This window comes from Aedes albopictus, chromosome 1 (assembly GCF_035046485.1).
Source record: "Aedes albopictus strain Foshan chromosome 1, AalbF5, whole genome shotgun sequence".
Lineage (NCBI taxonomy): Eukaryota > Metazoa > Arthropoda > Insecta > Diptera > Culicidae > Aedes > Aedes albopictus.
Window position 1 is genome coordinate 147533973 of NC_085136.1, and position 13032 is coordinate 147547004.

Consider the following 13032-nt stretch of genomic DNA (forward strand, 5'->3'; position numbering starts at 1 on the left):
GTCACAAGACCTGGGTCTTAGGTCACAAGACCTGGGTGAGTAAGACAAAGACGTCCTTGGTTTTTAGCCTCACCAAATGCATCATTCGGTTGTACACCTGCGCCTGTGGGCTGATGTCTGTTGCGATTGATAATTCCTAGATTTTCCGAAAAGAACTCGACAGCACCGTTATAAGGCGAAACCGTGATGGCGTTCGACCATTGCGTCTCTTTGATTCTTGAAATCGATGTGACTGAACAGGTAAAGTACGTTGGAGTCATTCTTGATGCCAAGCTTTCCTGGACACCTCACATTGAGTTCATAATTAAGAAAGCTTGTATGGCCTTCGGGCAATGCCGGCGAACCTTTGGTACAACTTGTAGTCTTAAACCCAAGTATATCAAATGGATCTACGCAACTGTGGTTCGGCCAATATTGGCCTATGGATGTCTTGTGTGGGCTGCAAAACGGTGAGTCGATAAGGAGAGCGTCCAACATAGCACTGGTCCTCACTAGTTCCTACCTCATGCTTCCACTGGTCAAACGATGACAAAGACCGCCAGCTAAGAGTTGTGTGCTTAGCTGGCAGTGCAGCCTGGGCACTGTTGTCCTTCTGACTTCAGCAAGATTGAGGAGGTACGACCCGAGCGTCTGTTCACCAAGGCGGTGCGGCTCAAACAGCGTCTGTTCTGGCATCCAGCGGCTGAGTAAGAAACGCTGCACCACGCCCAGCTAGATCCAAGGTGGTAGCCCCATCAGCGTGGTCGTCCCAGTGTTGGTTGGGACGTTAAACAGAACTGGCACGATGGCCCTCCGGCGAGACAGGAGTGTTGGTGTAGGCCCAATAAGCCACCCGTAAGAATCCCCATTGCGAATAACATAGGAGAAAATACGACTCGATTCAATCGGCAAAGACCCACGCGACGAAATAAGAACAACGATTGGTAACTTGGAACATGGAATTGCAAGTCACTAGGTTTCGCAGGATGTGACAGGATAATCTACGACGAACTACACCCCTGCAACTGCGACATCGCACAGTGCTGCGAATGTATGGAACTGCAGGACAAAAATCATAACTAGCGTACCATACATTTTTTCTCAATAGTGTCTTCGGTAAAGTTGACAAACTTGATAAAAGCTACAATCTGCATAAATGTCCTATGTATAATTGATAATCGCTTAAGTGTCTTAAACGCCATTTTATTGAAATCTCGCTGTTTTTTTTCTAGAATGCAGTTTAGGCAACTGTATAAACGTATAGATCATAATAAAAAGATAATTGCAAGAATGACTTATTCACCAAACTTTATTCTCATCGAACATTTTGTTTCTTGAAGGTCGTGCGTTTGGTCATTTCTTGTTCAGTTGCATACTTTAAAACTGGAGAAATCGTTGAAGTTTACCCTCAAATTCTTCGTAGAAATCAGCAGTTCATAAGAAAACGAGGGAACAATATAAACTGATACGTTTTTCGTTTGAATGGATCAGAAAAGAACACTTGATCAAAAATATCTTCGATTTTGACTTTAATTACATCACTCGGAAAAAGCACGATTACATACTACCAAATTAGCAAATAAAAGCAGCTGGAGTCGAATTCAGTATTCAGTGGACACTATAAAGAAAATATGGTGAAAAATTCGGAAAGGTCTTTTGAGGTCATTTTTTGTTTCATCAATTTGAATTTTGGGGTCGTTTTTCCTCTACGCCATATAGTACTTACATTATGACATTTTATTTTCACAAATATCAAAACATGTTGTCGTGCTAAACGAAAAAATGGATTCTACTGATGTGGTGTAGACCTTCCATTCTGATTTTCACTGAAAACTTAAACGTTTAATAATGTTGAGCTAGGCCAAAGATGAATCTGTTTTATAAACTATTATTTTTCTATGGACAACGAAAACACTGTTTGGTAATCTAGGTTTTTTTTTTTGATATAATAAACACGATCTTCAAGCTTATAATGGTCGAGCAAAATACTTCAAGCATGTATGAACAGCATGGCATACTAGATTGAACGAAATTTTGAAGTAGATTTTTTCACTTTTGTCTATGGGACGCAGCACTGTGCATCGTGGCGTTGCAGGAACTTTGTTGGACTGGACAGAAAGTGTGGAACAGCGGTCATCGAGCGGCTACCTTCTACCAAAGTTGTGGCACCACCAATGAACTGGGAACAGGATTTATAGTGTTGGGCAAGATGCGACAACGTGTGATCGGGTGGCAGCCGATCAACGCAAGGATGTGCATGTTAAGAGTTAAGGGCCGTTTCTTCAACTACAGCATCATCAACTGTCCACTGCCCACACGAAGGGGGACCTGATGACGAGAAAGAAGCGTTCTACGCGCAGTTAGAGCAAACAAACGATGGTTGCTCGCCGCGTGACGTGAAAATCGTTGTCGGCGACATGAACGCGCAGGTAGGAAGGGAGGAAATGTACAGACCGGTAATCGGGCGAAACAGCCTGCACGCCGTATCGAATGATAACGGCCAGCGATGCGTAAACTTTACAGCCTCCCGTGGTCCGAAGCACTCTCTTCCTCCGCAAAGATATCCACAAAGCCACCTGGAGATCACCCGACCATCAAACAGAAAATCAAATCGACCACGTTCTAATCGACGGTAAATTCTTCTCGGATATAACCAACGTCCGCACATACCGCAGTGCGAATATAGATTCGGATCACTACTTAGTCGCTGTATGCATGTGCTCAAAACTTTCGACAGTTATCACCACGCGTCGAAGTCGAACGCCGCGGCTCAACATCGAGCAACTTCGTAACGTAGAAGTTGCTCAAGACTACGCGCAGCAGTTAGCAGTGGCCCTACCAACGGAAGAGCAGCTTGGCGCAGCTACACTTGAAGATGGCTGGAGGGATATCCGATCCGCCATAGGTAGTACCTCGGCTACAGCACTAGGCTTCGCGACTCCGAATCACAGAAACGACTGGTACGACGGCGAATGTGAACAGTTGAAAAACGAGAAGAATGCAGCATGGGCGAGAATGCTGCAACACCGTACGAGAGCGAATGAGGCACGTTACAAACAGGCAGAACTCAGTCTTCCGGATGAAGAAGCGCCAGCAGGAAGAACGAATCGCGAAGCGATGGAAGAGCACACAAAAGTTCTACGAGAAGCTGAACCGCTCCCGCAGAGGCTTTGTGCCACAAGCCAACATGTGCCGAAATAATCACGGGAATATTCTCACGAGCGAGCGAGAGGTGGTCGAGAGGTGGCGGCAGCATTACGATGTGCACCTCAATGGCGACGTTGCAAGTACCGAAGGTGGCGTGGTAACAGATCTAGGAGTATGTGCACAGGACGAAAGACTTCCGGCCCCTGACCTTCAAGAGATTGAGGAGGAGGTTGACCGGTTGAAAAACAACAAAACCGCTGGAGCAGATCAACTACCAAGCGAGCTTCTAAAATACGGTGGAGAAGCACTGTCGAGAGCACTACACTGGGTCATTACCAAGATTTGGGAGGAGGAAGTATTACCGGAGGAATGGATGGAAGGTATCGTGTGTCCCATCTACAAAAAGGGCGACAAGTTGGATTGCGGGAACTACCGCACGATCACACTACTGAGCGCTGCCTACAAGATACTTTCTCAAATTTTATGCCGCCGACTATCACCGATTGCAAGAGAGTTCGTGGGGTAATATCAGGCTGGATTTATGGGTGAACGCGCTACAACGGACCAGTTGTTCGCCATCCGCCAGGTGTTGCAGAAGTGCCGCGAATACAACGTGCCCATACATCACTTGTTCATCGATTTCAAATCGGCGTATGATACAATCGATAGAGAACAGCTATGGCAGATTATGCACGAATACGGATTCCCGGATAAACTGACACGGTTGATCAAGGCGACGATGGATCGAGTGATGTGCGTAGTTCGAGTATCAGGGACACTCTTGAGTCCCTTCGAATCTCGCAGAGGGTTACGGCAAGGTGATGGTCTTTCGTGTTTGCTGTTCAATATTGCTTTAGAGGGTGTAATTAGGAGAGCGGGGATAAACACGAGTGGAACGATTTTCACGAAGTCCGTTCAGCTGCTTGGTTTCGCTGATGATATTGATTATTGCTCGTAAATTTGAGACGATGGCGGAAACGTACATCCGACTAAAGAGTGAAGCCAGGCGAATCGGATTAATCATTAATGTGTCGAAGACAAAGTACATGATGGCAACGGGCTCCAGGGAGGGATCAGCGCGCCCGCCACCCCGAATTTATATCGACGGTGATGAAATCGAGGCGGTTGAAGAATTCGTGTTCTTGGGCTCACTGGTGACCGCCGACAACGACACCAGCAGAGAAATTCAGAGGCGCATTATGGCAGGAAATCGTGCTTACTTTGGACTCCGCAGAACTCTACGATCGAATAAAGTTCGCCGTAACACGAATTTAATCATCCACAAAACGCTGATTAGACCGGTCGTCCTCTATGGGCACGAAACATGGACCCTACGTGCAGAGGACCAACGCGCCCTTGGAGTTTTCGAACGGAAGGTGTTGCGTACCATCTACGGCGGAGTGCAGATGGAAGACGGGACTTGGAGAAGGCGAATGAACCACAAGCTGCATCAGCTGCTGAGAGAATCAACCATCGTCCATACCGCGAAAATCGGGAGGCTACGGTGGGCGGGTCACGTCATCAGGATGTCGGATAGCAACCCGACTAAAATGGTTCTCGAGAGTCATCCGACCGGTACAAGAAGACGTTGAGCGCTGCGAGCTAGGTGGGTCGACCAAGTGGAGGACGATCTGCGGACCCTATGCAGAGTGCGGAACTGGAGACAAACAGCCATGGACCGAGTGGAATGGAGACGGCTACTATGTACAGCAGAGGCCACCCCGGCCTTAGTATGATCGGTAAGTGTTAACTACGCCTGGTCGACCCCATCTAATTCTACACCACTGTGTAACACACACGGTGGTGATCCAGTGACTGTATGCGGGACGTCCAACGTGGTGGCAAAGATACAATAGACTGTCGGTTTTCAATCATATTACATCATTGCTTGCGAATTGTTTAGTAGTACGTTGCCGCTGCACATTATGTAATCTTTTTTAGATATTAATATTGAGCCTATCTAACTTAATGAATTTATTTCCTAGAGTACGCCATAATTTCTACACTTGAGAGTGAATTCGGTTTCAATTAAGATTTGTTGGGTGATACAGTTTCGAAGGTGAGCATACATATGCTGTATAAGATTAGGTGCAATTTGTTGACATTATAACTTGTTGCTATATGATTAGGAATTAATAGTTGAGCAAGAGGCCTGCAAGTTAATCCTAGAAAAGACGTTGGCTGGTATAGTTTGAAAGGGGTTCCACAATCGTCCGACAAGGGACACTGTTGCGAGAGTTACGATCTGAGGCTGGATCACTAAGAGTAAGCTCATTATGATTACGCAGAGGAGTAAGAATGCTAATGAATTTGTATTTTTAGGAATTTTATAATTTATCCCACCTTGAGAATAAATTCATTGAATTTAGGTCCAGTATCCTCATTGCCTTCGCAACATTTTATAAAATTCTCTTACAATGTCGAGACAATCAGCGGCTGTTGGAACGAATACTGATGGAACACCGCTACCTGGCCGCGTCGATGGATACGACCATGGAGTTGCAGGGATCACGGCCAGCGGCTCGAATAGTACACCTTCTGTTGCCATCGTACCCCCTCCTAGCACTGGATTCAAGGTAAATGTTGATGTTGCCAATAATAACGTAATCGGAGTAGCCGGTACAAGCTCTGGAAATCCTGTCAATATCGGTCAAACAAACACCATTGTCAACGCCGGTACCGCGAATAACGTTAGAAGGAATCCGTTACGCGAAGTTCGTAGGAATGTAGATTATAGGTGTCAGTTGTGTGAGATACGTGACAATGAAGAAATGGTGCAGTGTGATGGTTGCGATAGGTGGTTTCACTTCGTATGCGTTCATGTGACGGAAGACATCGCCAATGTAAGCTGGGTGTGTCCGATTTGCAAAGCTTCTTCGTCTATCGTGCCCCCCACCAATGCCGACCGCATAGCTGATAGGCAGCGAAACGTAGCCTCCCAAAGGAAGACCACATCATTACGGTCGAACAGCAAGGCCAGCTCAAGGAGCGAAGCGAGGCGGTTAAGAGAACTGGAGATGAAACAACTGGAGGACGAGTTTGAGTTAGAAAAGCGTTTCTTGGAGCGAAAGTATAAGCTTCTGAAAGAGTGTGTAAGCGAAACATCGTCTGTGACTGAGGAAAGTGCTGAAGGAAAGCTATCGAAAATTGAAGAATGGTTAGCCGAAACAGAGCGTCACGGTGAGGCCGAGGATTCTGGATTAGTAGCGGAAGTGGCAAATGAGCAAACCCCGAACAGTTCGGGCGAACTCGAGGAGCACCACGCTCTGGAGGTCCAGCGTAATCTATATCCATCAATTCTCCGATCAAACCGGTGCGACCAACGCCTTTCGGGAAATCTACCCTTTTCGTCGGTACAGCAGCCGATTCAACAAGATCATCAGGCTGCGTTTGCGTCCACGCGTCCACAGTACAACCGTCTCTCGCAAGGAGTGCACTATGCGAACAGCACCCAGCTGAATGCCGTTCACACACTTCGACAGAACGAACGTTGCCATGTTGGAGGTAACCAAGGACATTCCGTCTACCCTCAGAGTCAACCGAGAGTCGTGCTTTCGTCGCAACCAGAAAGGCAATGCGGTCAACATTCCAGAGAACTTCCAGTTGGACAACCATTTCGCCAACCGTCAGCTAGGAGAGAATTTGTCCCGGCGATGAATCCAAATCAAGTGAGTGAATTTGTTCCAGGTCAACGTTCGACACCAATTAGATCAGCTCAGCAGGATTCAGGTTCACCAGCGTTGGATGACGAGACCGTCTGCATCCTCAACAGAAGTCAAATTGCAGCGCGACAGGCGGTGTCCAGGGATCTGCCAGATTTCGATGGCTCATTAGAGGACTGGCCACTGTTTTATGCCATGTTCAACTCGTCTACGCAGATGTGCGGGTTCACAAACGAGGAGAACATGCTCCGACTACGCAAATGTCTCAAAGGGAAAGCATTAGAAGCGGTGAAATGTGAGTTGCTCCATCCGTCGAACGTGGCGGATATTTTATCGACGTTGAAGATGTTGTACGGCCGCCCAGAGGCAATCATCCAGTCGATCGTCAAAAAGATTAGACATTTGCCTCAACCGAATACAGATAAACTTGAGTCACTAGTGAACTTTGCGTTAACAGTGAAAAACATGGTCGCCACGGTTAGAGCTTGCGAAGTCAACGACTTTATTTTCAATGCGTCACTTCGTTACGAATTGATCGAACGCCTTCCGGCAACTCTGAAGTTAGATTGGGCAAGGTTTGCTCGGAATTATGCAGATCCTAATCTAGCGGACTTTAGTACCTGGTTATACACCATAGCTGAAGACGCAAGCACCGTGATGGCTACTTCAGGCCAGGAGCAAAGAACTCGAGGAAGTAAGAAGGATGGCTTCCTGAACTTCCACTCCGAATCGGAAGAGAACGATGAGAATGCAATTCATTCGCCGAGCAAGCTGATATCTGCTTCAACTCAGAGCCCCATCAGAGAACCGTGTTTGGTGTGCAAGGGAAGTTGCCCTGCTATTGCCAAGTGTAGCAGATTTGTCGATTTCAACTACGAGTCGAAATGGGCGACAGTGAAAGAATGCAAGCTTTGCCGCAAATGTCTACGAAAGCATAATGGTTCCTGTAAGCAGCAAAAGAAGTGTGACACGAATGGATGTGCATTTCTGCATCATCCCCTTCTCCATAAACCAGATATCCAGAACTCCAAATCTTCTGGATCGTTATCAGAGCCGACTGAACCCGAGCCAAGCTGTAATGTGCACCAAGGACAGTCTGCAGTGTTGTTCCGCATCGTCCCGGTCATACTGTACGGACCAAAGAAAACGATACAAACATATGCATTCATAGATGACGGATCTGAGCTCACCCTTATTGAGAGCACTCTTGCCGAAGAACTAGGTGTAGAGGGGCCCAAAAAGTCGCTATGTTTGAAGTGGACTGGTGGAACACGTAAAATTGAGAATGAATCACAGCAAGTCAACCTAAAAATATCCGGAGTAAACAGCGAAGCGACAAAGTTCGATCTTTTAGGAATCAGCACTCTATCCTCTCTACAGATTCGTCCTCAGACGATGCTATTCCCTGAACTGGAAAAACGATTTTCACATCTTAAAGGCTTGCCCCTCGAAACGTATCGGGAAGTCAGCCCACGACTTCTAATTGGATTGGACTACGCCAATCTCGGGCACAGCACAAGGAGCCGAGAAGGAAAATGGAATGAGCCTATCGCCGTGAAAACTCGTTTGGGGTGGATGATCTACGGGAACTGTTCTGGAAAAGCTGATGCTGTTGCATATACAAACTACCATAGTGTGCAAAAGTGTGAATGTAATCAAGAATTTGATGACAGTCTCCACAAGGCTATGAAGTCCTACTTTTCGTTGGATAGCATGGGAATCGTCAAACCAAACAAGATAATTCTTTCTCAAGAAGACCAGCGGGCACAAGCGTTGTTAGAGTCATTCACACGTCGAACGAACAATCGCTACGAGGCCGGCCTTCTCTGGCGATACGACAAAATTAGGCTGCCAAACAGCGAATCAATGGCTGTTAGGAGGTGGAAGTGTTTGGAAAATCGGATGAATAAGGATCCAACTCTAGCTGAGGCGCTCAAGCAAAGGATTAATGAGCATATCGACAAGGGATACGTTAGAAAGCTGACTTCCGATGAAATCAACGAACCACATGCACGAGTCTGGTATCTACCGGTTTTCGCAGTTGTAAATCCAAACAAACCGGACAAGATACGGGTAGTATGGGACGCAGCGGCTTCTGTGCATAACGTTTCCCTAAATTCTGTTCTCTTGAAAGGACCCGATCAACTGACGTCGCTTTTATCTGTACTGATTAGATTTCGTGAGCACCGAGTAGCAGTTTGTGGTGACATTAAAGAAATGTTTCATCAAATACAGATACGCAAAGAAGATGAACATTCTCAACGATTCCTGTGGAAGAATGATGGTGAAAGTGAACCCAGCATTTACATCGTTCAGGTATTGACCTTTGGTGCTTGCTGCTCTCCAAGTATTGCCCAACATGTGAAGAACAGCAATGCAAGACAGTTTGAGCAAGACCATCCAGAAGCAGTCGAGGCTATAATCAAACGACACTACGTCGACGACATGCTCATTAGTGTGGAAACGGAGGAACAAGCTGTAAATCTGGCCCAAGAGGTGAAGGAAATTCACGCGCACGGTGGCTTTGAAATTCATCACTGGATTTCTAACTCCACAACAGTTCAAGCTGCACTGACAGAGACGGCTTCAAACGAGAAGAATTTGGACATCGGGGAGACAGATACAACCGAAAAAGTTCTCGGGATGTTTTGGAACACATCAACTGATTGTTTTACATACAAAAAATCATCCAGGTATGACGAATACTTGTTGTCAGGCAGCCGCCGACCGACCAAACGTGAAGTACTTAGAATACTCATGATGATTTTTGATCCAATGGGCTTCATAGCACATATACTGATGTTCCTGAAGGTACTCTTGCAAGAGATTTGGAGAACACCTGTCGGCTGGGATGATCCCATTGAAGACACTCAGTTCGAAAAGTGGATGACGTGGTTATCCGTCTTTCCTAAGATGGAAACGATTGAAATACCGCGCTGCTACCGAAGTGTGACGTCAATTCAAGCGCTAGTTGAAATGCACACATTCGTTGATGCGAGTGAGAACGGGTTTGCGGCTGTTACCTATCTACGATTCCAGGAGGGAAATATTATCGAATGTGCACTAGCGGGAGCAAAGACCAGGGTAGCTCCGCTAAAATTCTTATCAATTCCACGCTCCGAACTACAAGCAGCTCTTCTCGGTGTTCGGTTGGCGGACAGTATAATGGCATCTCTCTCAATCACGATAAGCAAGCGACATTTCTGGACAGATTCCAAAGATGTTCTCTGTTGGCTGAAATCTGACCATCGCCGTTACAGCCAATTCGTTGCCTTTCGGGTGAGTGAAATTTTGGAATCGACCGAGATAAACGAATGGCGTTGGATTTCAACAAAACTAAATGTAGCCGATGAAGGGACAAAGTGGTCAAGACTGCCGGATCTATCGTCCGACAACCGTTGGTTCCGTGGACCAGATTTTCTTTGGCACGACGAGGACTCGTGGCCAGTCTCTCCCAGTTTTGGGGGTTCGACGGTTGAAGAGCTACGCCCACACCTTCTTATTCACACAACCGGAGCGGAGCCAATAATCGATCCACACAATTTCTCCAAGTGGTCTCATCTGCTTCGACGAACCGCTTACCTCTACAGATTCATCGGAAACCTAAGACGATCCACCAAAATGGAGCCACGTTTCAATGGTCCACTAACTCAGGAAGAGTTCGTTAAAGCTGAAAACTACTTGTTTCGCCAGGCACAATCAGAAACCTATGCAGATGAAATCGCTGTTCTGACTACAAATTGCACCAACAGCTCATCGAAGCGAATCATTCGAAACAATCCATTATTCCGTAGCGCTTTCGTTGACGAAAACGGAGTTATTCGGATCCACGGACGAACTCAAGCATGTCCATTCGTCAACCGTGATGCTGCCAACCCTATAATACTACCGCGGCAACACCGTATTACATGGTTAATCGTAGCCGACGCTCATGAAAAGTTTAATCACCAGAACCACGCCACGATCATCAACGAGCTTTTGCAGCGTTACCGAATTCCTCAAATCAAGGCTACATATCACACGGTTCGTCGAAATTGCCAATATTGCAAAATCCAAGAGGCAACCCCGCAAGCACCATTGATGGCCGACCTTCCTCAGTCACGTTTAGCAGCTTTCAGTAGTCCTTTCACCTACATGGGAGTGGACTATTTCGGCCCAATGCTAGTCTCAGTTGGTCGTCGCTCCGAGAAACGGTGGGGGGTTCTCGCCACATGCTTAACCACTCGCGCCATTCACTTGCAAATCACTCACACACTGACAACCGACTCGTGCGTTATGGCAATCCGGAACATCATGGCTAGGAGGGGAGTTCCCGCTGTCATATACAGCGACCGTGGAACCAACTTTCAAGCTACCAGCAAGGAACTAAAGTTCGCAATGCAGCAGCTCGACCACGACCGACTTGCAAATGAGTTCACTTCAAGCCACACTCGCTGGTCCTTTATCCCACCTCTTTCGCCTCACATGGGAGGAGCGTGGGAACGGTTGATCCGTAGCGTTAAGCAAAATCTTGCTGTGTTGCAACCAAGCAGACTACCCACCGATGAAGTTTTACAAAACGCATTCATAGAAGTGGAGAACATCGTGAACTCTAGACCACTAACTGATATTCCGGTAGACAATGACGATTCGCCCGTGTTGACGCCTAACCACTTCTTGTTAGGTTCAGCAAATGGCCTGAGGTCATGGGTTCCATTTGATGATAGTCCCGTGACCCTCCGAAACTGCTATACCCAGTCCCAAGCCATGGCAAACGTATTCTGGAAGCGGTGGTTACGAGACTATCTGCCAACAATTACACGAAGGACCAAGTGGTTTACACCGGTCAAACCAATCACCGTTGGAGATATCGTCATCATCGTTGACCCGAAGTTACCCCGAAACTGTTGGCCAAAGGGCAGAGTCATTGCTACGCACAAGGCTCCAGATGGTCAAGTCCGTCGTGCCACCGTACAGACTGCGTCCGGTGGAATCTACGAGCGATCAGCAGTATTGTTGGCTGTTCTCGACGTCGGCGTTAGAGGAAATACGCAGCCCGGGAGTCCATTGCGCATTTCGGGGGGGACTGTTAACTACGCCTGGTCGACCCCATCTAATTCTACACCACTGTGTAACACACACGGTGGTGATCCAGTGACTGTATGCGGGACGTCCAACGTGGTGGCAAAGATACAATAGACTGTCGGTTTTCAATCATATTACATCATTGCTTGCGAATTGTTTAGTAGTACGTTGCCGCTGCACATTATGTAATCTTTTTTAGATATTAATATTGAGCCTATCTAACTTAATGAATTTATTTCCTAGAGTACGCCATAATTTCTACACTTGAGAGTGAATTCGGTTTCAATTAAGATTTGTTGGGTGATACAGTTTCGAAGGTGAGCATACATATGCTGTATAAGATTAGGTGCAATTTGTTGACATTATAACTTGTTGCTATATGATTAGGAATTAATAGTTGAGCAAGAGGCCTGCAAGTTAATCCTAGAAAAGACGTTGGCTGGTATAGTTTGAAAGGGGTTCCACAATCGTCCGACAAGGGACACTGTTGCGAGAGTTACGATCTGAGGCTGGATCACTAAGAGTAAGCTCATTATGATTACGCAGAGGAGTAAGAATGCTAATGAATTTGTATTTTTAGGAATTTTATAATTTATCCCACCTTGAGAATAAATTCATTGAATTTAGGTCCAGTATCCTCATTGCCTTCGCAACAGTAAGGTATATGATATATGGTCGAACTTATCATCTATGTCTACCAAAACACACTACACTAAGTTTTGAACGTGCAGGATGCTTTGTTACGAGTGTAGATCTAAAGGCCTTAACCACATAATACTGAAAGTTGACCTCAGATATCTCTGATGCTCTGGAAACTTCCCTCCCGTGGCTTGCACTATGTGTATGAATCAAATGGGCAAACTCTGATGTTTGTGCACTTCTGTTGATATACCATTTCAAATTCAAACAATATTTCTAAACTTCAGAATAGTTCGGATGATCCAGGATGCCTCTATGATGTGTATACAAGTATCATATGATTCAACTGATCTTCTATGACTACCATAACGCACTATACCAAGTTTGAAATGCACCCGATGCGTTATTACGGGTGTAGATTTAAAGGCCTTAACTTCAGAATGATTTGGATGGCCTAAGGTATCGCCATTGATGTGCAGTTAGTCTTTTATACTCTGATTTATATGTATGGATCCAATGAAATCAGTTCTGATATTCATAC

At 46.2% G+C, this 13032-nt stretch overlaps 1 protein-coding gene across 1 annotated transcript; it reads left to right on the forward strand.

The window, feature by feature from the left end:
- Positions 1-4859: 4859 nt before the first annotated feature.
- Positions 4860-12506, forward strand: LOC134285208 (uncharacterized). Its single transcript, XM_062845565.1, has 2 exons — positions 4860-5391; positions 5449-12506. The coding sequence occupies exon 2, from the start codon at positions 5544-5546 to the stop codon at positions 11964-11966; it is 6423 nt and encodes a 2140-aa protein (XP_062701549.1). The 5' UTR covers positions 4860-5391; positions 5449-5543; the 3' UTR covers positions 11967-12506.
- Positions 12507-13032: the final 526 nt, after the last annotated feature.

Excerpts from the sequence above, each read along its gene's own strand:
- LOC134285208 (XM_062845565.1), top strand. The coding sequence starts at position 5,544 with ATGTCGAGACAATCAGCGGCTGTTGGAACGAATACTGATGGAACACCG.